General features: G+C 44.8%; 1 protein-coding gene across 2 annotated transcripts; it reads right to left on the bottom strand.

The window, feature by feature from the left end:
* Positions 1 to 133: 133 nt before the first annotated feature.
* ALG3 (ALG3 alpha-1,3- mannosyltransferase) lies at positions 134 to 25,517 on the bottom strand. Of its 2 annotated transcripts, none has more exons than XM_058188257.1 (9): positions 25,276 to 25,517; positions 19,959 to 20,058; positions 17,860 to 18,007; positions 15,722 to 15,882; positions 13,663 to 13,783; positions 11,808 to 12,013; positions 10,556 to 10,631; positions 9,095 to 9,240; positions 134 to 533 (listed from the first exon to the last, which is right to left on the bottom strand). In XM_058188257.1, the coding sequence occupies exons 1-9, from the start codon at positions 25,466 to 25,468 to the stop codon at positions 371 to 373; spliced, it is 1,314 nt and encodes a 437-aa protein (XP_058044240.1). In that variant the 5' UTR covers positions 25,469 to 25,517; the 3' UTR covers positions 134 to 370. The 2 variants fall into 2 exon arrangements, with proteins under 2 accessions (XP_058044240.1, XP_058044241.1); XM_058188258.1 differs by lacking the exon at positions 25,276 to 25,517 and adding an exon at positions 25,174 to 25,192.

The following is a 25,517-nucleotide window of genomic DNA, read 5'->3' as shown; positions in this document are numbered from 1 at the left end:
ACACGGATGTTTGGCTTTTCTGGAGCGTGGCTGCGATGAGTGCGCGCACAACGTTTCCGCATGACCTTTTCGGCACCTGGTTGCCCATCACTGTACTATGACAATCCATAAATTGCAGCCAAGTGAAGCATCGAACCATTGCTGTCCTTTATTCAAGATATTCCACATTATCTTTGGTGTGATGATCAGCTGTGCCAATTCCCATTCCTTACCCCCCCATTTACCCACAGGGAAGAGTAGGCTGGGCATCGCCCCGCACTGGGCATCTGGCCCCGGGAAGGTCTGTGAACAGCTCCTGGTCCGTTGTCCTCAGCAACGGCCGATCTTAAGCCAAATTCTTACTGTCTCTCTTTCTTTTTCTGAGTGGTTTTCATTCCACCTTTTTCGACGGCTGCTTCTCCTCCAGAGAAGACGTCGTCCCGTGCCAGAGCTGCAGAAGGATGAATCCATGACACACGTGGAGAGAAGCTGAGCTGTAAACCGTTGAGGGATACGTGTTCCACGACAGCTCGACTAAACCTAGGATAAGCACTCTGAGGCAAGAGACCAAGAGAAGAAAACCATGATTTAGCTAAAGCCCTAAAAAAAAGGTGACCTACCTGCTAATAGGAAAGGAAGGAGTTTTCCTGTTATTCCCCATTGTGGTGAAAATATGTACACAAATGCAAGATAGATGAATTTTATAGACTTCACTGAGTGATCTGGAAACAAAGAGGCTATCTCTGGTAAGAAATGATGTTCCTTAGACCCAGGGTCCCCAACCTTTCAGACCTCAGGGACCACTAAATTCATAATTTTAAATCCCACGGACCACCAATATGATCTGCCTAATGACTGGCTGGGTGGGCGTGGCTAAGTGGTCATGTGACTGGGTAGGTGTGGCCAACTCAATGTCATTCACATCGAGGGGCGCCTCGCCGGCCTCTATTCACCCCTCCCCTCCCAGGCACTCCTTGCCTGCCCACCCGGGCTCCTTAGGGCCCCAACAAGAAGCAGTTGTTGGAGCTAAGCAGCCACCATGAGAAAGAGTTGGCTCAGTTCAAATTGGATCTGACCGAGGAGGAGGCTCAGCAGAAGCACCTCACTGAGGACTAGGAGCATAGACTTTCTGACCAGAGGGAAGACCTACGGGAGTGCAAGTCCAGCTACTGGCGCCTGGAGGCTCCGCGGGCTGAGATGGTCAGCCAGTTCTAGGCCCTGATGCAGTCCTACTGGAACAAGGCCCTCCGGCTCTTCGCCACCAGCGACGTTTCCCTCCAGCCTTCGCCCAAAGCCCCACACCAGGAGGTTGAAGCAGACCCCAAGTCGGAATTTTGACCCACACAAAAAGACCCCGAAGGGGGAGACTCTCTGCAGCAACACAAACATTCATTGCACATATCCGGCCCAAGGGCTGTAGTTTGAGGACTCCTGATTTAGTGCAATATAAAAAAATGCAAATAATTTTTCTGCGGACCACCAAAATTTAAGCACGGACCACCAGTGGTCCACGGACCACCAGTTGATGACCTTTGCCTTAGACCAGTGTTTCTCAACTATGGTGACTTTAAGATCTGTGGACTTCAACTCCCAGAATTCCCCAGCTAGCTGGACTTGCTGAGGAATCCTGGGAGTTGAAGTCCACAGATCTTAAAGTTGCCAAGATTGAGAAACACTGCCTTAGACAGTCACAGGCATGCAAAGGGCCTTCCTTCCCCTCCCATGTTAACCTTACAGGTGATCCTTCAAATTTAGTGACTCATTTAGTGACTGTCTGAAGTTACAACAGCACTGAAAAAATGTGACATGACCGTTTTTCATACATAACAACCGTTGCAGCATCCCCACGGTCACCTGATCAAAATCCAAATGCTTGACCACTGCCTTGTATTTAGGACCGTTGCAGTGTCCTGGGGTCACGTGATCCCCTTTTGTGACCTTCTGACAACGTCAATGGGGAAGCCAGATTTACTTAACAACAGGTTACTAACTGAGCAACTGCAGTGATTCACTGAATAATTGTGGCAAGCAAGGTCGTAAAATGGGGCAAAACTCACTTATCAACTATCTCATTTGGCCAAAGAAATGTTGAGTTCATTTGTAGTTGTAAGTCTATCTGTAAAATACAGGACTACCTGTATTTTAGGATATATAACAAGTTCTTTAGGTTTTCCAGCTTTAAAATAGTAGTAACAGGGCAACTAATTTTGGATAAATATTTAGATGACCACTAGCAACCTGGGATCTTGGGCTGCCCATTCCTCCTCCCCCAATCCCATCCTCCACTCCTGTGTTGTGGTTCGCCAGCAGCCCGTGGAGCTAGCAGCGGAGTCGGACAGTGAGGAGGCTGGGGAGGACAATGGGCCAGTCCTGGAGTCTGGGGAAGGGCCGGACGAGGGCTCTGCGCCGGAGGCTGAGGTGGGGCCAGGGCCATCTGGGAGCGATGCAGGGACTCCGGAGCCTCCAGAGGCAGACAGCAGAGAGGCAGAGGAACAGGAAGAGCCTGTTCCTACTGCATGCATGCGAAGAGCTGCCAGAAGGCAACAGCAGCTAAAGCAAAAGGGATGACTCGGGAGTAAGGCCAGTGTTGTGTCCCACTCCTCCGCTGACGGCCGGGTCAGGGAAATCCGAATCAGGCGTGCCTCTGCAGCTCTGCCAAAGTCCTAGCAAAGTTCTCAAGGCAGGCAGGAGACCAGGAAGTGACTTCAGCAAGATAAGGTAGACTTTGCCTGACTCAGAGAATGCCAGAAAGCGGATCCCTTATATAGGCCATGGGGTGTGGCTCCATGATTCAGCACTTATCCAGGCCTGCCCCTCCCTTCTGTTGACGCCACCTATCAATTCTCCTGAAGCGAGGGTCACTCCAGTCTCCAGCTGTTGGTAATTGACCTTCCTCAGGCTCACATGCTGTGGGGGAGGGGTCTAGTTGCTCCGTTTGCCTGGGCATGGAGCCAGGGCTGGGGGCTGGAGGCACTTCTTCTTCCTCGGCCTGTCTGGGCATGGAGCCAGGGCTGGGGCCGGGAGGCATGCTAGGACATTCCTCAGCGTTCGGAAGCAGATAAGACGGGCCCGGCTGCGGGGGAAGCAAACGAGACACAACAGCCAGGAGATGATTGGCCACTCCCATAAGGCTTAAAAGAGCAGCAAAGGCTCTTGGGCTCTTTGTAGGAAAGCAACGTTGCTACAATTGTTTCTAGTCGGTGTCTCTTGCGGGGCTTTGCCAAGAAAAGCCTTTAGCAGCATGCCAAAGAAGACAAAGGTTTGTGATAAGGCCGAAGGATTTTTCCTGAAAGACTTGTTTTGAAATTAATTTGGACCAAGCTGGGAATGAAGTAATTCCCGGCTGTTAGAATAAAATAGGTTTGTTTAAGACTAATTGTGTCTTTTATGCCTAAGTGAGCCGAGGTCACAACATCCTGCTTCAATTGGTCTTTATTCAAGTAGGTTAAATGAAGGATCATTTTCTATCATCATGTGGACAGGGTGACACCACATGCTAACAATTAACAAAACAAACTGTCAGGTAAGGCATGAATATGCATTATTAGCATATTGTCTTAATTATGAACATTTTAGCTTCGTAATAACTTTAAACGGGATTACCCTCTTGTTCATTTTCTGGGTATCACTTTCCTTTTGTTCCTCCCTCGAGATCCTCTCTCCCATTTGCTAAAATACCGACAACTTAGGAAAACATGCCCAGCGTCTGATGAAATGAATTTGTTCTGTACCCCCTCGCCTCCGTCCGAGCGATGGCTTAATTAGCCGGCACTATCAGCTCTGGCAGCAAAGTAGCGAGTGTCTGCCAAGTGTCTCTGTTATCTCCCTCGATGCCAATGAGTCAACAAACAGCTCTAGTCAAGCAGTTGATTTGCCTCCTATGAAGAGGCATAGCAGCCCTTGCTGCTTTTATATCCTGTGGGGTGTGGCTCCATGACTCAGTACTTCCTAAGCCTGCCCCACCCCTGTTTCTGTTGTTCCCGCCTCTCCTACCTACGAAACCTAGGGTCCAGCCAGGCCTGATTGCCATCAGCTGGGTCTGGAGGCATGGCCTGGGGGCGAAAAGAGTCAGGGGACGGAGGCCTCGTTATCTCCTCCACCTGGCCTGCCTCTGGCTCCTGGAGCTGAGCCAGGGAAGCCGGTGCTCCCGAGGTAAGTCCTGATGGCCCTTCCTCCTCACTTTCCAAGTCACTTTCTGGCAGAGGGCCCGGCTCGGGGGGTGCAGACACAACAGAATTCCAGTTTATGGAAACTTAAGGCAACCTTCTTAACTGGATATCTATGGAGATTCTCAGTCATCCAGGTCATGGTTTCTCCCAAAGGTGCTTTTTCAAGAGGCAACTGGACTTTCTGGGTTGTTGTTGTTTTTTTTAACTTGAAGACGTTTCGCTTCTCATCCAAGAAGCTTCTGGAAGAACTACTTTTTTTCTTCAAAGAAAAAAACAAAGAAAGTCCAGTTGCCTTTTGAAAAAGCACTTTTGGAACTTTTTAAACTGGGTTGTCTCCAGATAATATTTTAAATGGTACAGCCATATTGTTCCCGATCTGCATCAATTGAGTTTTATTATTTTTAAACATTTCTACTTTAGACTTCTGGTAAAAGTTGCCTTAGTTACTGTAAGGCATCTGATATTAAATTTAATTTTGTTCGATGCTATTTTTTCTCTCCTACAAGATTATATTTGACTTGGTTGGCTGGTACTATTTTAAAATATTAGTCATCCCTTCTTCAATTCCCAAACTCACAAATTTGATGTTTTACAGGTAATCCTGGACTTACTGCCACAACTTTCTATCTCTAAGCAAGGCAGTTTTAAGTGATTCATGCCCAATTATACAACTTTTTGTCAGTCAAGTAAATCACTAAGTGAATCATGCAGTCGTTAAGTGTGAATCTCCCCATTTGATTTTGCTTGTTGGAAGCCGGTTGGGCAGGTTGTAAATAGCAATCACATGACTACAGGACACTGCAACCGTCATAAAAACACGCTGGTTGCCAAGCGCCCAAATTTTGATCATGTGACGGTGTGGAGACACCGTTGTAAGTGTGAGGATAACTCACTTTTTCAGTGCCATAACTTCGGTCACTAAACAAATGGCTGTTGTGGACTGCCTGCATTTCTAATTTGGGCACCAGGTTGACGGGTGTCTCTGTGTGTGTTTAACCTTAAATTACCCGTTGGGGAGAAAACTGACCTCCCTTTATGTCAAATATACATATATATATATGTTTTCATGGGTGTTTGTATGTAGGTCTTTGGTTGTTCGGGTTTTCTCCCGTGAAAAATTGGAAGTATCTTGGCAACGTTTCGACGAAGTCTCATTCGTCATCTTCAGGCTTCAGCTTCGTGCTTCTGGGAGCAATATATATATATATGTATGTATGTATGTATGTATATATATAAGCAAAGCTCGCATAAGCACGAAGCCAAAAACTCTAGCCTGAAGATGATGAATGAGACCTCGTCGAAATGTCACCAAGACACTTCCAATCTACACGGAGAAAACCCAACAACCAAAGACCTATATACACACACCCGTGAAAACCTCAGAAAACAAATATATATATATATACATACATATATATATGTATGTATGTATGTATGTATGTATGTATATGTATATATATATATATGTAGGTCTTTGGTTATTCGGGTTTTCTCCCGCGTAAAATTGAAGTGTCTTGGCGACGTTTGACGAAGTCTCATTCGTCATCTTCAGGCTTCAGCTTCGTGCTTCTGGGAGCAATGTGATTGCAGCTGTTTCTTCCTTTTAACTGCTAGTGGGGTTTGAACTGATTGGGTGGGAGCTTGGCTGTGCTCTGATTGGATGGGGTTTTTCTGTGCCTGATTGGCTGGGGTGTGTCCTGTTTGGGTGGGGGCTTGGTTGTGCTCAAATTAGTCTGAGTTGCAGGGGGATCTGAGCTGGTGAGCTGCACTGCTGCTGTTTGGCTTCGTGTTCGTGGTCGTGCTACATCTTCGTAGTGGGTGTCAGTCTGCTGCATGTATGGATTGGAGGGGTTTGAAATGGCTAATGTTGCAGCTGCGGTCTGGAAACAAATATATATATTTGTTTCCTCAGAAAACAAATATATATATATATATATATATATGTATGTATTTGTTTTCTGAGGTTTTCGCGGGTGTTTGTATGTAGGTCTTTGGTTATTCGGGTTTTCTCCCGCGTAAAATTGGAAGTGTCTTGGCGACGTTTCGACGAAGTCTCATTCGTCATCTTCAGGCTTCAGCCGTGCTTCTGGGAGCAATGTGTGATCGCAGCTGTTTCTTCCTTTTAACTGCTAGTGGGGTTTGAACTGATTGGGTGGGAGCTTGGCTGTGCTCTGATTGGATGGGGGTTTTTCTGTGCTCTGATTGGCTGGGGGTGTGTCCTGTGTTGGTGGGGGCTTGGTTGCAGGACACACCCCCAGCCAATCAGAGCACAGAAAAAACCCCATCCAATCAGAGCACAGCCAAGCTCCCACCCAATCAGTTCAAACCCCCACTAGCAGTTAAAAGGAAGAAACAGCTGCGATCACACATTGCTCCCAGAAGCACGAAGCTGAAGCCTGAAGATGACGAATGAGACTTCGTCGAAACGTCGCCAAGACACTTCCAATCTTACACGGGAGAAAACCCGAACAACCAAAGACCTATATACAAACACCCGTGAAAACCTCAGAAAACAAATATATATATATATACATACATATATATATGTATGTATGTATGTATGTATGTATGTATATGTATATATATATATATGTAGGTCTTTGGTTATTCGGGTTTTCTCCCGCGTAAAATTGGAAGTGTCTTGGCGACGTTTGACGAAGTCTCATTCGTCATCTTCAGGCTTCAGCCGTGCTTCTGGGAGCAATGTGTGATTGCAGCTGTTTCTTCCTTTTAACTGCTAGTGGGGTTTGAACTGATTGGGTGGGAGCTTGGCTGTGCTCTGATTGGATGTGGGTTTTTGTGCTCTGATTGGCTGGGGTGTGTCCTGTTTGGGTGGGGGCTTGGTTGTGCTCAAATTAGTCTGAGTTGCAGGGGGATCTGAGCTGGTGAGCTGCACTGCTGCTGTTTGGCTTCGTGTTCGTGGTCGTGCTACATCTTCGTAGTGGGTGTCAGTCTGCTGCATGTATGGATTGGAGGGTTTGAAATGGCTAATGTTGCAGCTGCGGTCTGAAACAAATATATATATTTGTTTCAGAAAACAAATATATATATATATATATATATGTATGTATTTGTTTTCTGAGGTTTTCACGGTGTTTGTATATAGGTCTTTGGTTGTTGGGTTTTCTCCCGTGTAAAATTGGAAGTGTCTTGGCGACGTTTCGACGAAGTCTCATTCGTCATCTTCAGGCTTCAGCCGTGCTTCTGGGAGCAATGTTTGACTGCAGCTGTTTCTTCCTTTTAACTGCTAGTGGGGTTTGAACTGATTGGGTGGGAGCTTGGCTGTGCTCTGATTGGATGGGGGGGTTTTTGTGCTCTGATTGGCTGGGGGTGTGTCCTCTTTGGGTGGGGGCTTGGTTGTGCTCAGATTAGTCTGAGCTGCAGGGGGATTTGAGCTCCCACCCAATCAGTTCAAACCCCCACTAGCAGTTAAAAAGGAAGAAACAGCTGCAGTCAAACATTGCTCCCAGAAGCACGAAGCTGAAGCCTGAAGATGACGAATGAGACTTCGTCGAAACGTCGCCAAGACACTTCCAATTTTACGCGGGAGAAAACCCGAATAACCAAAGACCTACATATGTATGTATGTATATATATATATATATATATATATGTCTTTGGTTATATATATATATGTCTTTGGTTATATATATATATGTCTTTGGTTATATATATATATGGATAGCTGAATCTCAGCAGACAGTCCTCGACTTATGACCGTAATCGAGCTCAAAATTTCTGTGGCTAAGCGAGACATTTCTTAGGTGAGTTTTGCCCCATTTTACGACCTTTCCTGGTCATACCTGCTAAGAGAATCACTGCAGATGTTAAGTTAGAAACACGGTTGTTAAGTGAATCTGGCCTCCCCACTCACTTGGCTTGTCGCAAAAGGGGATCGTGTGACCCTGCAACCGTCATAAATATGAGCCAGTTGCCAAGGGTCCGAATTTTGATCACGTGATCCTGGGGATGCTGCAACAGTTGTCTGAAAAATGGTCATACGTCGCTTTTTCCGGCGCCGTTCTAACTCCGAACGGTCACCAAACAAACTGTTGTAAGTCCAGGATTACTTGCACCTCCTCCTCCTCTTGGGGGCAGGGAAGGAAAGGTTCATAAATCTCAGTGGCTGGATAACTGCTGTGATACACACAGAGAGACAGACAAAAACCAGACACACAGACAAACACGCTCAACTCCCGCTGAAACCAGCTGAAACCAACAGTGCAGCTCGCAGCTTCCCTCCACCTACCACACAAGGTTCCCAAGAATGAAGAGAGCAAGCACAACACTGGCGTGTGTGAAGAGACTCTGAAATGGGATAAAAGAGCCTTGACTTCTACCCTTACACACACACACACACACACACACACACACACACACACACACGCCACCCAAGGTCCTGGAAGATACATGTTGTGTCTCGTCCGATCTCACCACAGCTGGGGCCTTCTTATATGCTTCTGAACACGGAGGAATGTCCTAGTATGCCTCCCGGCCCCAGCCCTGGCTCCATGCCCAGACAGGCTGAAGAGGAGGAAGTATCTCCAGCCCCCAGCTCTGGCTCCATGCCCAGGCAAACGGAGCAACTAGACCCCTCCCCCTCCTCCACAGCATGTGAGCCTGAGGGAGGTCAATTGCCAACAGCTGCAGACTGGAGTGACCCTCGCGTCAGAAGACTTGATAGGCGGAGGCAACAGAAGGAAGGGAGGGGCAGGCCTGGATAAGTGCTGAGTCATGGAGCCACACCCCATGGCCTATATAAAGGATTTGCTTTCTGGCATTCTCTGAGTCAGGCAAAGTCTAAACATATCTTGCTGAAGTCGCTTTCTGGTCTCCTGCCTGCCCTGAGGACTTTGCTAGGACTTTGGCAGAGCTGCAGAGGCACGCCTGATTCGGATTTCCCTGACCCGGCCGTCAGCGGAGGAGTGGGACACGACAATACATACCTCAGTAGGTGGACCAACTTCTTGGGTGGCGTCCACCAGAGCAGGTAGGGCAGGGTGTGGAAATACCAGACGTAGAACTGGTAATGCAAGGAGCGGCTGAAGCAAACGCCAATGAAATTGGAGGTAAAGAGAGGGAAAATGACCTGTGGCTTTCGGTTAAGGAAAAGATCGCACAGTGCAAAACTCAGACAGGGCTATTAACAACATGGCAATGGATGTTGAACTCTATACAGGAGTGGCCAAAATTGTGGAAACCTTTTGGGAAAAGTGTATTTTTGAAGTTTGACAGCTAATAACACCACTTTTTGGGGGGGAGTTTGAAGATAATCATATTCCGCTGCTGGAATGGCCTGGGAATAGCCCAGACCTTAATCCAACTGAAAAATCGATGGAGCCGACTAAAGAAATTTGTTCAGTCAGAAGCGACCCAGCAATAAACCCCAGTTAATAGAAGCCATCATTCAATCTTGGTTTCACATTTATTTATTTATTTATTTATTTTATTCACATTTTTATACCGCCCTATCTCCCAAGGGACTCAGGGCGGTTTACAGCCTGATAAAAAACATACATATAAATACAGAATAAAACATCAATTAAAAAACTTATTAAATAAGGCCGAATATTTAAAAATAGCAATAAAAGTAATAAAACCCCATTAAAACCAAATTCAAGATTTAAAATTCTAGTCCAGTCCTGCGCAAATAAATAGATGTGTCTTAAGCTCGCGGCGAAAGGTTCAAAGGTCAGAAAGTTGGCGAAGTCCTGGGGGAAGTTCGTTCCAGAGGGTGGGAGCCCCCACAGAAAAGGCCCTTCCCCTGGGTGTCGCCAGTCGGCACTGCCTGGCCGACGGCACCCTGAGGAGTCCTTCCCTGTGAGAGCGCACGGATCGGTGAGAGGCAATTGGTGGCAGCAGACGGTAACATTCCAACAGCTACAGAACTAAAAGACTGGGTTCACTCCATGGGAAGATGTTGTAAGGCTATAATTCATGCTAAAGGTTACCCAAGTATTCACTGACATGGTGATCATTTTTATATCGTTTTTTTTCTACGTGTTTCCCTTTTCTTCTTTATACTGTAACTGCTATTCTAATAGCAAATCCTTCACAAAAGTTATTGCATTACATTCTTGATTAAATTATCTTTCCATTGATATATAACTTTATGGTACTACTCCAAAAAGTGGTCTTATTAGCTAGTTTTAGAAAATACACTTTCCCCAAAAGGTTTCCACAATTTTGGCCACCACTGTACTAGTCTTAGAAACTTTAAGACTTGTGGACTTCAACTTCCAGAATTCCCCAGCCAGCATGGCTGCCTGAGGAATTCTGGGAGTTGAAGTCCACAAGTCTTAAAAGTTGCCAAGGTTGGAGACCCCTGGACTATACTAACTGTGAGTAATCAACTCTTCCTTAATATCCATCAAAGAAGAAAACCTCACTTTTAGTGAAAGGATATGATTTGCTGAAAGAGGTTCTGGATGATCCTTCCTCTTGGCTGGATCCTTTAACAGGCTCAAGATGGTTTCATCAGATCTGTAGAGGACCAGTAAGAAAATGGGTCAGTTTCATGGTGGATTATTTGCCAGGATGAGCTCCATCTATATGTGAGATCCTGGGGTGATGCCTGCTTTTCATTCCAGAACTGTTGACTTGAGACATGAAGACAAATGCAACAAAATCCAACACAAGTGCAACAAAAATACCTTTCTCTCCCTCTCTGAGGACGGTGATAGAAAATTTAAATTACTCCCACCAAAGTAGAACAGAAGGATTAGAAGTGACAGGATAACCGTCTTCCAATATTGGAGGGGCTGCCACAAAGAAGAGAGGGGGTCAACTTATTTTCCAAACCACCAGAAGGCAAGACAAGAATCAATGGATAGAAATTAATCAAGGAGAGAAGCAACCTGGAACTAAGGAGAACTTTCCTGGCAGTGAGAGCAATTAATCAGTGGAACGGCTTGCCTTCAGAAGTTGTGGATGCTCCATCACGGGAGGCTTTTAAGAATAAACTAGAACGGGGGTAGTCAACCTTTTTATACCTACCGCCCACTTTTGTATCTCTGTTAGTAGTAAAATTTTCTAACCGCCCACCGGTTCCACAATAATGCGCTGTGTATCATCATCTGCGCATGCCTCTTGTGCATTGTGGATTGGGGGGGGGGCGCCAGCTACCAGCTCTGCTTGTCTGTTACAACTGGCTGGTGTGGGGGGAGATGCGCAAGCTATTCTGGGACGAGGCTCTTTTGTTTGCGGTCGCACTCTAGCACCATTTAGTTTCACTTACGTAACGTGAACTAAACTTATGCGCAGGTGATACAAATAGTATATTTTCAGAAATTTAAATGGTCACGTGGAATTTTATGAAAACCTAATGAAAATGTTTTTACATAATGCTACGAATTTTTTTTAAAAAGTCAATTAAATTAAAAAAAAGGAAAGTGCTTCAGTATCGGACAAAACCCCTACCGCCCACCATGAAAGCTGGAATGCCCACTAGTGGGTGGTACGGACCAGGTTGAGTACTACTGGACTAGACAACCGCTTGTCTGAAATTATTGATACAGGGTCTCCTGCTTGAGCAGGGGGTTGGGCTAGAAGACCTCCAAGGACCCTCCCAACTCCGTTATTCTGTTAAGATCTGGGGCAAACCCAGGGAATGGGCCTCCTTTTCCGTAGCTCCTTCCCCACAAAGGTGCCACTTCTCACCTGTGCCACCTGGTTAGTGCAAAGAGAGCCAGGACTGTGAAGTGGAGGATCAACAGCGCCAGGTGAAAAGCCCGGTGTTGGAAAACTTCTTCAGGCAAGAACCTCCAATTCACGGTCCACTTGAAGAGGAACTGACGACCCAAATCAAAGGAACGGGACACGTATCCCACGGGGTTCTCCATCAGGAAGGGCAAGCCCAGGGCCACCTGCAAGAGACACACAAGCTCGCAATGTCTATGGAGATTCTTGGTCATCCAGGTTTTCTTGTCCTGCTATTAGATAATCTCTAAGAAAGTAGGTTGCTTATATGCAATCTTGAAGGGGCGGAAAGAGAGAGAGGAAAATGAGAAAGGGGAAGAAAGGAAAGGAAGGAAGGAAGGAAGGAAAGAAATGGAATGAGAGAGGGATGAGAGGAATGAAATGGAATGAGAGGGATGAAAGGAATGAAAGAGAAAGAAAGAAGAAAGAAAGAAAAAATGGAATGAGGGAGGGAAAGAATGAAAGAAAGGAAAGAAGGAAGGAGGAAAAAAGAAAGAGAAAGAAAAGAGGAAGAAAGGGAAGGAAGGAAGGAAAATGAGAAGGAAAGAAGGAAAGAAAGAAATGGAATGAGGGAGGGAGGGAAGGAAGGAATGAAAGAAAGGAAAAAAGAGAAAAAAGAAAAAGAAAGGAAAGAGAAAGAAAGGGAAGAAAGAAATGGAATGAGAGAGGGATGAAAGGAATGAAAGAAAAAAGGAAAGTAGAAAAAAGAAAGAAAAAAATAGAATGAGGGAGGGAGGGAAGGAATGAAAGAAAGGAAAGAAGAAAAAAAAAGAAAAGGAAAAAAGAAAGAAAGGAAAGAGAAAGAGGAAGAAAGGGAGGGAGGGGAAGGAAAATGGGAAGGAAGGAAAGAAAAAGAAATGGAATGAATGAAATGGGATGAAAGGAATGAAAGAAAAAGAAGGAAAGAAAAAAAAGGAAAAAAATGGAGAGAGGGAAGGAATGAAAGAAAGGAAAAAAGGAAGAAAAAAGAAAGAGAAAGAGAAAGAAAGGAAAGAGAAGGAAGGAAGGAAGAGGAAGAAAGGGGAGGGAGGGAAGGAAGGAAGGAATTTTGTTTTGGCATACTGGTAATTACGCTCACACAGAGAAGGACTTCTCAGGGTGCCGTCCGCCAAACAGTGTCGGCTGGCGGCCCCCAGGGGAAGATCCTTCTCTGTGGGGGCTCCTACCCTCTGGAACAAACTTCCCCCTGGTTTACGCCAAATACCTGACCTTCGGACCTTCCGCTGCGAATTGAAAACGTATTTATTTATTCGCGCGGGACTGGCTTAAATTTTGTTGTATTTTAAATTTATATTTTATATTTCTAAATTTTTATATGAATTTTAATGGGTTTTAGAAGTTTTTCGGCCAATTGTATAATAAGTTTTTTAATTTTGTTTTAATTGTATATTGTATTGTTTGGGTTTTTATTCTGGCTGTACACCGCCCTGAGTCCTTCGGGAGAAGGGCGGTATAGAAATCTAATAAATAATAATAATAATAATAATAACAATAATAATAATAATAATAATAATAATAATAATAATAATCATCATCATCATCATCATCATCATCATCATCATCATCATCATCATCAAATCAAGTGACTTATATAAATGGCTTTCCACATGAACTGAAGTAATTCCTTATCGAAGGAATGGTGTAGGGTGCCCTTGTGAGATAAAGGCCCGTCCGACACTATTTTGCACAACGAGAGAGGCCATTTATGGAGTCAGGCCATTGGTTTTCCCACTTCTACCTGCCTCACCACCAAATCTTGCCACGCACAAAAAATGCAGGCGCTCCAGCCCTGAGCGACAGCCTCTCCTCCACTTACCTGAAGGACTGCACAGATGGCGAGTTTTGGGATGGCCCCTCGCAGGCCAAAACGCCGGAGGAGAAGGAAGAGAAGTCCCGGCGCAAAGAGGAGGATGTTCATTTTGACGGACACAGCCAGGCTGAAAGGCGAAAAGCAGGAGGGAGGGGGGTTAGGTGGGTGTGGTCCCCGCTAGCCCCATTCACATCAAAACCAGCTCTGTTGCCTACATTTGTGCTTAAACACTACCCAAGCAGAGGCAATCTCTACCCCTCCGTGCTGGCTTACTTATATTTCGTTGAATAAATCATAAGTCCTATCAGTTATGGCTTGGCATTATAATAGATCAGGGGTCTGCCAACTGGGCTCTTTTAAGACTTGTGGACTTCAACTCCCAGAGTTCCTCAGCCAGCTTTTGCTGACTGAGGAACTCTGGGAGTTGAAGTCACAAGTCTTAAAGGAGCCAAGTTTGCAGACCCCTGTAATAGATGAACCCAGCCTAAGTCATGAACGAAACTCAAGGCGGGGGCAAACTGAGGCTCAAGATGACAAGATATACGATGTTCAGGAAGCAACAAATGTGCATTCCCTCCCATCCCCAAAAATCAGAATTTTTGGCAAAAAATTTTTTTTGTAAATCAGTGCTAGGGACGGTACCTGTCTCCTTTGGTGTTAATGTTTTAATTTGTAACGCTGAACGTTTTAAAGGCTTCTGTTTTGTGCTTTTAGGATGCTGTAAGTCGTCCTGAGTCACTTGAGAGTTACATGGGCAGCACATATATATATATGCCTGCTGAGGGTTACCAGCAGGGGTGGGGCTGCTGGGGGTTCGCGAGAACCTCTAGCTAAGATTCTGTGTGGTTTGGCGAACCCCCAAATCCTACTCCTGGCTGGCCCCGCCCATCCTGCCCCTCCCCTCCCAAGCGTCCCCACGCTTCCCCTTTTGGATGCAGGTTAAGTGCAGGGTGCGCACGGAGGCTCGGGGAGGGAGAAAAACGGGCCTACCGGAAGTTTGGGAAAGCCGGAAACGGGCCAGTTTCCGGCCTTCAGAGGGCCTCCAGAGCCTGGGGAGGTTGTTTTCGCCCTCCCGGAGACTCGAGGAAAGCCTCCGGAGCCCGGGAAGGGCAAAAACGTCCTCCCTCCCCCATGGTGTAGGAGGCCGACTAAGCCACGCCCATCATGGCCACGCCTAACCAGCAACTGGGCCAAGAACCCCTTACTAAAATTTTTGAAGCCCACCCCTGGTTACCACCCTTTTCTGGCTGAGGAATTCTGGGAGTTGGAAGTCTAACAAGCCTTTAAAATTGCCACGGTGGGAAATCTCTAGCCCAAAAGGGGGAGCTTAGCCAATGAAAAAACAACAACAACAGAGGATCTGACTGAGGAGGAAAGTGGGGAGGTGTTGTCTCGTCCGATCTCACCACAGCCGGGGCCTTCTTATCTGCTTCCAAACACGGAGGAATGTCCTAGTATGCCTCCCGGCCCCAGCCCTGGCTCCATGCCCAGACAGGCTGAAGAGGAGGAAGTATCTCCAGCTCCCAGCTCTGGCTCCATGCCCAGGCAAACGGAGCAACTAGACCCCTCCCCCTCCTCCACAGCATGTGAGCCTGAGGGAGGTCAATTGCCAACAGCTGCAGACTGGAGTGACCCTCGCGTCAGAAGACTGGATAGGCGGAGGCAACAGAAGGAAGGGAGGGGCAGGCCTGGATAAGTGCTGAGTCATGGAGCCACACCCCATGGCCTATATAAAGGACCTGCTTTCTGGCAGTCTCTGAGTCAGGCAAAGTCTAAACATATCTTGCTGAAGTCACTTTCTGGTCTCCTGCCTGCCCTGAGGACTTTGCTAGGACTTTGGCAGAGCTGCAGAGGCACACCTGATTCGGATTTCCCTGACCCGGCCATCAGCGGAGGAGTGGGACACGACAGGAGGCTCGGAAAGGAGGCCAAAGGCCCTTCGGCCAGGGATGAATCTCAGCCTTCCAAGTTTGAGGTGGGCCAGGTCACCGGAGAGATGCCTCTGCAAGATGCTGCTGTTCCCCACCTGCTTCTTCCCCCCCACCTCAACAAAGGGAGAGCTCACCTGAAGCAGAAGCAGCCCCAGGACCAGCGATCCTCCAGGAAGAGATTGACAGCCAGGAAAAGGATTGCCATGGCCACCGGGTCGTTGAAGAGGCGCAAGACGAAAATGGAGTGGATGCGGTAGGAGGCACAGCACATGAAGAAGAAGACGTAGGGCGGGACCTGAGGAAGACGGGGCAGTGAGGAGTCGGGCCCACCCACCACCAAGGCAGCTGAGGCGGAGGGAGCAACATAGCTAGTCCTCGGCTTACAGTCGTTCATTTAAGTGACCGCTCGAAGCTACAACGGCAGTGGAAAAAGTGACTTAGGACCGCCTTTTCACACTTATGACTGCCACTGCCAACATCCCTGTGGTCACGTGATCAAAATTCAGATGCTGGGCAACTGACTCCTATTTATGACGGTTGCAAGTGTCCCTGGCCCACGTGATTCCCTTTTGCGACCTTCTGACAAGCCAAGTCAATGAGGACGCCAGATTCACTTAACAACCGTGTTACTAGCTTAACAACTGCAGCGATTCACTTAGCAGCCATGGCAAGAAAGGTCATTCTATTCTATTCTATTCTATTCTATCCCATCCCATTCTTCTATTCTATTCTATTCTATTCTATTCTATTCTATTCTATTCTATTCTATTCTATTCTATTCTATTCTATTCTATTCTATTCTATTCTATCCCATCCCATTCTTCTATTCTATTCTATTCTATTCTATTCTATTCTATTCTATCCCATCCCATTCTTCTATTCTATTCTATTCTATTCTATTCTATTCTATCCCATCCCATTCTTCTATTCTATTCTATCCCATCCCATTCTTCTATTCTATTCTATTCTATTCTATTCTATTCTATTCTATTCTATCCCATCCCATTCTTCTATTCTATTCTATTCTATCCCATCCCATTCTTCTATTCTATTCTATTCTATTCTATTCTATTCTATTCTATTCTATCCCATCCCATTCTTCTATTCTATTCTATTCTATTCTATTCTATTCTATTCTATCCCATCCCATTCTTCTATTCTATTCTATTCTATTCTATTCTATTCTATTCTATTCTAGTCTAGTCTAGTCTAGTCTAGTCTAGTCTAGTCTATTCTATCCCATTCGTCTATTCTATTCTATTCTATTCTATTCTATTCTATTCTATTCTATTCTATCCCATCCCATTCTTCTATTCTATTCTATTCTATTCTATCCCATCCCATTCTTCTATTCTATTCTATTCTATTCTATTCTATTCTATTCTATTCTATCCCATTCGTCTATTCTATTCTATCCCATCCCATTCTTCTATTCTATTCTATTCTATTCTATTCTATTCTATTCTATTCTATCCCATCCCATTCGTCTATTCTATTCTATTCTATTCTATTCCATTCCATTCCATCCCATTCTTCTATTCTATTCTATTCTATTCTATTCTATTCTATTCTATTCTATTCTATTCTATTCCATCCCATTCATCTATTCTATTCTATTCTATTCTATCCCATCCCATCCCATTCTTCTATTCTATTCTATTCTATTCTATTCTATTCTATTCTATTCTATTCTATTCCATTCCATTCCATTCCATTCCATATTTTCTAATTCTATTCTATTCTATTCTATTCTATTCTATTCTATTCTATTCTATTCTATTCTATTCTATCCCATCCCATCCTTCTATTCTATTCTATTCTATTCCATCCCGTCCCATTCTTCTCTTCTCTTCTTTTCTTCTATTCCATTCCATATTTTCTATTCTATTCTATTCTATTCCTATTCTATTCTATTCTATTCTATTCTATCCCATCCCATCCCATCCCATCCCATCCCATCCTTCTATTCTATTCCATTCCATTCCATTCCATATTTTCTATTCTATTCTATCCCATCCCATCCCATCCCATCCCATCCCATCCCATCCCATCCCATCCCATCCCATCCTTCAATTCCATTCCATTCCATTCCATTCCATTCCATTCCATTCCATATTTTTTATTCTATTCTATTCTATTCTATTCTATTCTATTCTATTCTATTCTATTCTATTCTATTCTATTCTATTCTATTCTATTCTTTTCCTGTTCCTGTTCCTATTCTACTTCTTTTCTATTCTATTCGTCCAGAAATCCCATTACGGCTCCTGACCTTATTGGTGCGGCTGTAGATGCGGAAAACGAGCAGCAGGGTGACCAGGTACAGGGTGGCAAAGAAGTACTGTGCCATGCGGATGTTGGTGCCTCGGTCGGTGGCATAATACAGACCCATGAAGATGTAAACAAAGCCAGCAGGGTACCTGAAGTGGGAGAAAAGAGATGGGGGGGGATTTAAAGAAGCAGGAAAGAGAAACTTCCTTGGTGTCTCGTCTGCTGGCATCCTGACATAAATTGAGGAAGGGGGGGGGGAAGGGGAATGTAGGGGGGAGGAAGGACAGGAAGCAGAGCTACCAATCTGGAACAGACCAGTGCATCCAAGGACGTGAACGTGAGAACGCAATGCGAAACTACACCAAAGAGGCACCAAACCTTAAAGCGGTTACAACACCAAATATGAATGCAATCGGACATTCATGAACTGGTCAAGAGGGGAGGGTCTGGGAACTGGGGAAAAAGGCAGGTTTTGAGCAGGAATATTCAGATCCAGCTTTGCTTATGCTGTAACCACTTTAGTAAAAGTTAATATTTTTTGCTACGAATGGAGTCGAGGGTCTTTCTTTTCTAAATGCTCAAGTTGGGACTAGCCTAACACTTGCTGTGTCCATGCTCAATTTTCCAAGGATAGGACTCCCTCCCTCTGTTCCTGACTCACAATGCCTACTTGGATCAAACTTCGTTACTTGAGGGCCTGGCTATCTCCCATCGTATCAGCCTGCCAATTTGATCCTTGGGACTCCTTCGATTAAACAATGTCATATATAGAGACCCCCAAAAATGCATTCTGCAGCAGCACCTGCTCTCTGGAATGACATTCCCCCGACATCCAGGTAGGCCCCACTGTGCTGTGGTTTATAACAGGAGTCTCCAACCTTGGCAACTTTAAAACTTGTGGACTTAATAGTAATAATAATATCAGAGTTGGAAGGGACCTTGCTAGTCCAACCCCCTGCCCAGGCAGGAAACCCTGCACCATTTCAGACAAATGGCTATCCAACATTTTCTTTAAAATTTCCAGTGTTGGAGCATTTACAACTTCTGCAAGCAAGTTGTTCCACTTATTGATTGTTCTAACTGTCAGGAAATTCCTCCTTAATTCTAGGTTGCTTCTCTCCTTGATTAGTTTCCACCCATTGCTTCTTGTTCTACCCTCAGGTGCTTTGGACAATAGTTTGACTCCCTCTTCTTTGTGGCAGCCCCTGAGATATTGGAACACTGCTATCATGTCTCCCTAGTCCTTCTTTTCATTAAACTAGGCATACCCAGTTCCTGCAACCGTTCTTCGTATGTTTTAGCTTCTAGTCCCCTAATCATCTTTGTTGCTCTTCTCTGCACTCTTTCTAGAGTCTCAACATCCTTTTTACATCGTGGTGACCAAAACTGAATGCAATAGCTGTCTGAGGAATTCTGGGAGTTGAAGTCCACAAGCCTTAAAGTTGCCAAGGCTGGAGACCCCTGGTTTATAAGAGCTATAAAGATCTGAATTGTTGGGATCACCTATGAAGACCCTTGCTTGTCATCCCATCTGTCCTGTTTGCCAACCTTAATCTTTTATTGGCTGTACAGGTAGTCCTTGACTTACAACCAATACGGAGCCCAAAATTTCCACTGCTAAGCTAGTCAGTTGTTAAGTGAGTTTTTCCCCCCCATTACCACAGTTGTTAAGCAAATCTCTGCAGTTCAGTTACTAACCTGGTTGTTAAATTAATCTGGCCCCCCCATTGACTCAGCTTGTTGAAAGGTCGCAAAAAGAGGATCACATGACCCCGGGACCATGCCATCGTCATAAATATGAGTCAGTTGCCAAGTCTCTGAATTTTTGATCCCGGGACCATGACGATACTGCAATAGCCGAAAGTGTGAAAAATGGCCGTAAGTCACTTTTTTCAGGACCTTTGTAACTTCGAACAGTCACTAAATGAATGGTTGTTTAAGTCGAGGACTACCTGCAACGTAATTTGATTGTTGTGAGCTATCCAGAATCATTGGGGGTCGGGCACCATATAAGCCTGATAAATTATATTGTTGGTGCTGCTGCTGATGATTGTGGACCCACAAGAGCTTCAGCAAGGTTGGGAGATTATAGGTACTCACACAAGGGGTCCCGTGTCCCCCTTTAGTTGGGTGTAATCCAGGGTCCCGTTCACAACACCCTCCACTTCATCCATGTAGGCTTTCCAGTCGATCTCAGTATCTGTGGGGAAAGCGCACAGATGCTCATCAGTTCAGCTGCCTTAGAAGGTCTGAAATTGGAGATGGGTGGGTTAAATTTCACCATTCCATAGCCAAGTTCTGGTAATCAAAATGCGCCTAGTGCCGGCTACTTTTCTCCTGCTAAAATAGCCGATCGTGCTTTGGACTAGTTTTCAGTAGCCAAGAAGACAGGTGATGGGATTTTTATTTTTATTTTGTATTTTTCTCTTTAGCTTTTTAGCAAAAGTCATTGTTGCTGGTGTCGAGCGCTAAGATAACCTTTCCTAAACAAATTTGACAAACTACGATTGTGACGATTACGATGCGGCAGGAATTTTGTGTTCAATGTGTGATGCAGTTCCCTGGAGGAATAGAATACAAAATATACTGCTCAAAAAAATAAAGAGAACACCTACACAACACAATGTATTTAATAAGAATATTTCATTCCTTCAGATCTAGGATGTCTTACAGTATACAGTAAAGGGAACACAAAAATACTGTAAGACATCCTAGATCTGAAGGAATGAAATATTCTTATTAAATACAGTACATTGTGTTGTGTAGGTATTCCCTTTATTTTTTTTAGCAGTGTACTGGAAACATTTCAACCACAAAAAGGACTATTTCAATTTTTGCTTTGCCATTGGAAAAGCCAAATTCAAGGCCAGAAATTTTATTTATCGTTTTTAGAAACTAGCAGAACGTTAGTAGTTTAATAGAAATGGGGCGGGATTTCATGTAGAACAGTGTTTTTCAATCATGGCAATTTTAAGATGTATGGACTTGAACTCCCAGAATTCACCAGCCAATATGCTGGCTAGGGAATTCTGGGAGCTGAAGTCTTAAAGGTTGGCAATATTGAAAAACATTGGCGTATGCGATGCTCAGATACTACTGATTAAACTGACTGAAACTTAAGTTTGCATGGTCTCTGCACACATGATGCAAATGAAACAACCAAAATGTTAAAAAGTTATGATATTTAGGTACTTACTTACCAAGCACTTCTAAATTATATTAAAGAAATCAAAATACCTTTACAATTCCCAAGGCATGTCCCAGCCCTAATGTTTGGAAACTGAAAGTTGAAAAATTTGACACGCCCTAATTAGTGCAACGCTCACGAAATCAGTTTCGTGATTTCTTTAACTTTAAAATAACATGTGAACTCACATTTCCTTTGGCAACAGAATGATACGAATGAACGTTCACCAACACACCTAACCTGGTTATTGGACTAACCCAATTTTTCAGCATTGATATGATACGGTGAACTAATAAAAAAAAGCTAAGTTCGCACACACTTGCTACGCTGTAAAAAAAGTCTAATGTGAATACTAAGTTTAGCGTATGTACAAAAGCCACGAGGGTCGGAAAGGACCACTGAGGCTGTCAAATGCGTGTGCATACACACACACATTTCCATAGTGCAAAAGTGTAAATTAAATCAACCTGGACTGATGGCTGTCCAGTCTGCCCACGGAAGAGTAACCCCCTACCTCCTTTGGAAATTGGTTCACCATCAAACGTTTACTATTACAGACTTTTTCCTCTAACATTCAAGTAGCTAACATCGACGGCTTGTGTGAATGCCCAAAAGGTAGGTGGTCTTGGGGGGGCGGGGGGACCCCCTGAAGAACTGGTTCCTGAGGCAGAAGATTTCAAGATACGTAAATTTGAATGTCTTTTTTTTCCTCCCCGGGTGTTCCTCATGGAGCCTGCAATCCAATTTACTTACAAGATTTGGTTTCCAGCTGTTTAGTTTAATATGTACACTGAGAGCATATACACCGAAGACAAATTCCTTGTGTGTCCAATCACACTTGGCCAATAAAGAATTCCATTCCATTCCCTATTCTATTCTATTCTGTTCTGTTCTGTTCTACTCTACTCTATATTCCATTCCTTTCCATTCCATATTCTATTCCATTTCCATTTCCATTTCCATTCCCTATTCTATTCTATTCTATTCTATTCTATTCTATTCTATTCTATTCTATTCTATTCTATTCTATTCTATTTCTCTACTCTACTCTATATTCCATTCCTTTCCATTCCATATTCTATTCCATTTCCATTTCCATTCCCTATTCTATTCTATTCCATCCCATTATTCTATTCTATTTATTCTATTCTATACCTCTACTCTATATTCCATTCCATTCCATTCTATTCTATTCCATCCCATTATTCTATTCTATTCTATTCTATTCTATTCTATTCTATTCTATTCTATTCTATTCCTCTACTCTACCCTAGATTCCTTTCCATTCCCATTCCCATTCCCATTCCCATTCCCTATTCTATTCTATTCCTCTACTCTACTCTACTCTACTCTACATTCCATTCCATTCCATTCCATTCTATATTCCTATTCCTATTCCTATCCTAATAGAAAAAGAATCAAAGCACAATGCCGGATTAAAATTATGAACCAGACGAGACAGATCCTTTCTTTTTTTCGTCAAGGTTACAGGCAGGGAAAAGGAAACAATTTATCGCGATCTTAGTAGCAACGCGCCATCGGATGCTGTGATTGCCACTCGCGCACACAGGGGGGATAAGGACACAAGCAGTTTAGACCAGTGTTTGTCAACCTTGGCAACTTTTAAGAGGCATGGACCGCAACTCCCAGAATCTTCAACTCCCAATTCTGGGAATTGCAGTCCATACAATCTTTAAAGTTGCCAAGTGGTTGACAATCGCTGGCTTAGCCCAAAGACACCACCTGCGCTGCTCCAGTTCTGTTCTTGGCGCCCCCCGCTCGCCTACCCACTCTTAAGACGACTCCCCTCCCCTCTGCCAAGGTTCTAGACCTCAAGATTCATCAATGCACCCAAATACCATTTCCATTCTCTATTCTATTCTATTCTATTCTATTCTATTCTATTCTATTCTATTCTATTCTATTCTATTCTATTCCTCTACTCTACTCTACTCTACTCTACTCTACTCTACTCTACATTCCTTTCCATTCCATTTTATATTCCTATTCCTATTCTAATAGAAAAAGAATCAAAGCACAATGCCGGATTAAAATTATGAACCAGATGAGACAGATCCTTTCTTTTTTTCGTCAAGGTTACAGGCAGGGAAAAGGAAACAATTTATCGCGATCTTAGTAGCAACGCGCCATCGGATGCTGTGATTGCCACTCGCGCACACAGGGGGGATAAGGGCACAAGCAGTTTAGACCAGTGTTTGTCAACCTTGGCAACTTTTAAGAGGCATGGACCGCAACTCCCAGAATCTTCAACTCCCAATTCTGGGAGTTGCAGTCCATACAATCTTAAAAGTTGCCAAGAGGTTGACAATCGCTGGCTTAGCCCGAAGACACCACCTGCGCTGCTCCAGTTCTGTTCTTGGCGCCCCCCTCGCCTACCCACTCTTAAGACGACTCCCCTCCACTCTGCCAAGATTCTAGTCCTCAAGATTCATCAATGCACCCAAATACCATTTCCATTCTCCTATTCTATTCTATTCTATTCTATTCTATTCTATTCTATTCTATTCTATTCTATTCTATTCCTCTACTCTATTCTACTCTACTCTACTCTACTCTACTCTACATTCCATTCCATTCCTTTCCATTCTATTCTATACTCCTATTCCTATTCTAATAGAAAAAGAATCAAAGCTCAATGCCGGATTAAAATTATGAACCAAACGAGACAGATCCTTTCTTTTTTTCGTCAAGGTTACAGGCAGGGAAAAGGAAACAATTTCTCGAGATCTTAGTAGCAATGCTCCATCAGATGCTGTGATTGCCACTCGCGCACACAGGGGGGATAAGGGCACAAGCAGTTTAGACCAGCGTTTGTCAACCTTGGCAACTTTTAAGAGGGATGGACCGCAACTCCCAGAATCTTCAACTCCCAATTCTGGGAGTTGCAGTCCATACAATCTTAAAAGTTGCCAAGAGGTTGACAATTGCTGGCTTAGCCCGAAGACACCACCTGCGCTGCTCCAGTTCTGTTCTTGGTGCCCCCCACTCGCCTACCCACTCTTAAGACGACTCCCCTCCCCTCTGCCAAGGTTCTAGTCCTCAGATTCATCAATGCACCCAAATACCATTTCCATTCTCTATTCTATTCTATTCTATTCTATTCTATTCTATTCTATTCTATTCTATTCTATTCTATTCTATTCTATTCTATTCCTCTACTCTACTCTATTCTACTCTACATTCCATTCCTTTCCATTCCATTCTATATTCCTATTCCTATTCTGTTCTTGGCGCGCGCCCCCTCGCCTACCCACTCTTAAGACGACTCCCCTCCACTCTGCCAAGGTTCTAGTCCTCAAGGTTCATCAATGCACCCAAATACCATTTCCATTCTCTATTCTATTCTATTCTATTCTATTCTATTCTATTCTATTCTATTCTATTCTATTCTATTCCTCTACTCTATTCTACTCTACTCTACTCTACTCTACATTCCTTTCCATTCCATTTTATATTCCTATTCCTATTCTAATAGTAGCAATGCTCCATCAGATGCTGTGATTGCCACTCGCCCACACAGGGGGGATAAGGGCACAAGCAGTTTAGACCAGCGTTTGTCAACCTTGGCAACTTTTAAGAGGGATGGACCGCAACTCCCAGAATCTTCAACTCCCAATTCTGGGAGTTGCAATCCATACAATCTTAAAAGTTGCCAAGAGGTTGGCAATTGCTGGCTTAGCCCGAAGACACTACCTGCGCTGCTCCAGTTCTGTTCTTGGTGCCCCCCACTCGCCTACCCACTCTTAAGACGACTCCCCTCCCCTCTGCCAAGGTTCTAGTCCTCAGATTCATCAATGCACCCAAATACCATTTCCATTCTCTATTCTATTCTATTCTATTCTATTCTATTCTATTCTATTCTATTCCTCTACTCTACTCTATTCTACTCTACATTCCATTCCTTTCCATTCCATTCTATATTCCTATTCCTATTCTGTTCTTGGCGCGCGCCCCCTCGCCTACCCACTCTTAAGACGACTCCCCTCCACTCTGCCAAGGTTCTAGTCCTCAAGGTTCATCAATGCACCCAAATACCCCCTCCCTCTGCAGACCCCACCTCCCTTCTCCCCACCACCACCACCACCAATGGGTCTGACCCTTAATTACCGAGCCTGCACGGATGATGGGAGTTGGAACCCAGCCCCCTTTGGGGTGCCCGAGGTGGGACCAGCCACCACCATTAACCACCAGCCCCGCCCGGCGACTCACATGCCACCCTCCGGATGACCCAGAGATTGACCCCCACTTCGGCCAAGCAGAGCCAGGCGGCCACCAGCGGGGTGTAGCGAGGCTCGAGGAGCACCAGGTGCTTCTCCTGCCAGGCCCGGCGTAGGGCCCGGAGCAAGACGGGGGAGCCTGGCCCCGCCGCCCCTCTCCTCCGCGGCCCAGGCGCCGGCGCCATAGCCGTCCCAGGCCCGCTGCTGCTGCTGCTGCTGCTGCTGGTGCCGCCG

The sequence above is a fragment of the Ahaetulla prasina genome, chromosome 6 (assembly GCF_028640845.1).
Source record: "Ahaetulla prasina isolate Xishuangbanna chromosome 6, ASM2864084v1, whole genome shotgun sequence".
NCBI lineage: Eukaryota > Metazoa > Chordata > Lepidosauria > Squamata > Colubridae > Ahaetulla > Ahaetulla prasina.
This window is presented reverse-complemented; position numbering and strand designations above follow the sequence as displayed.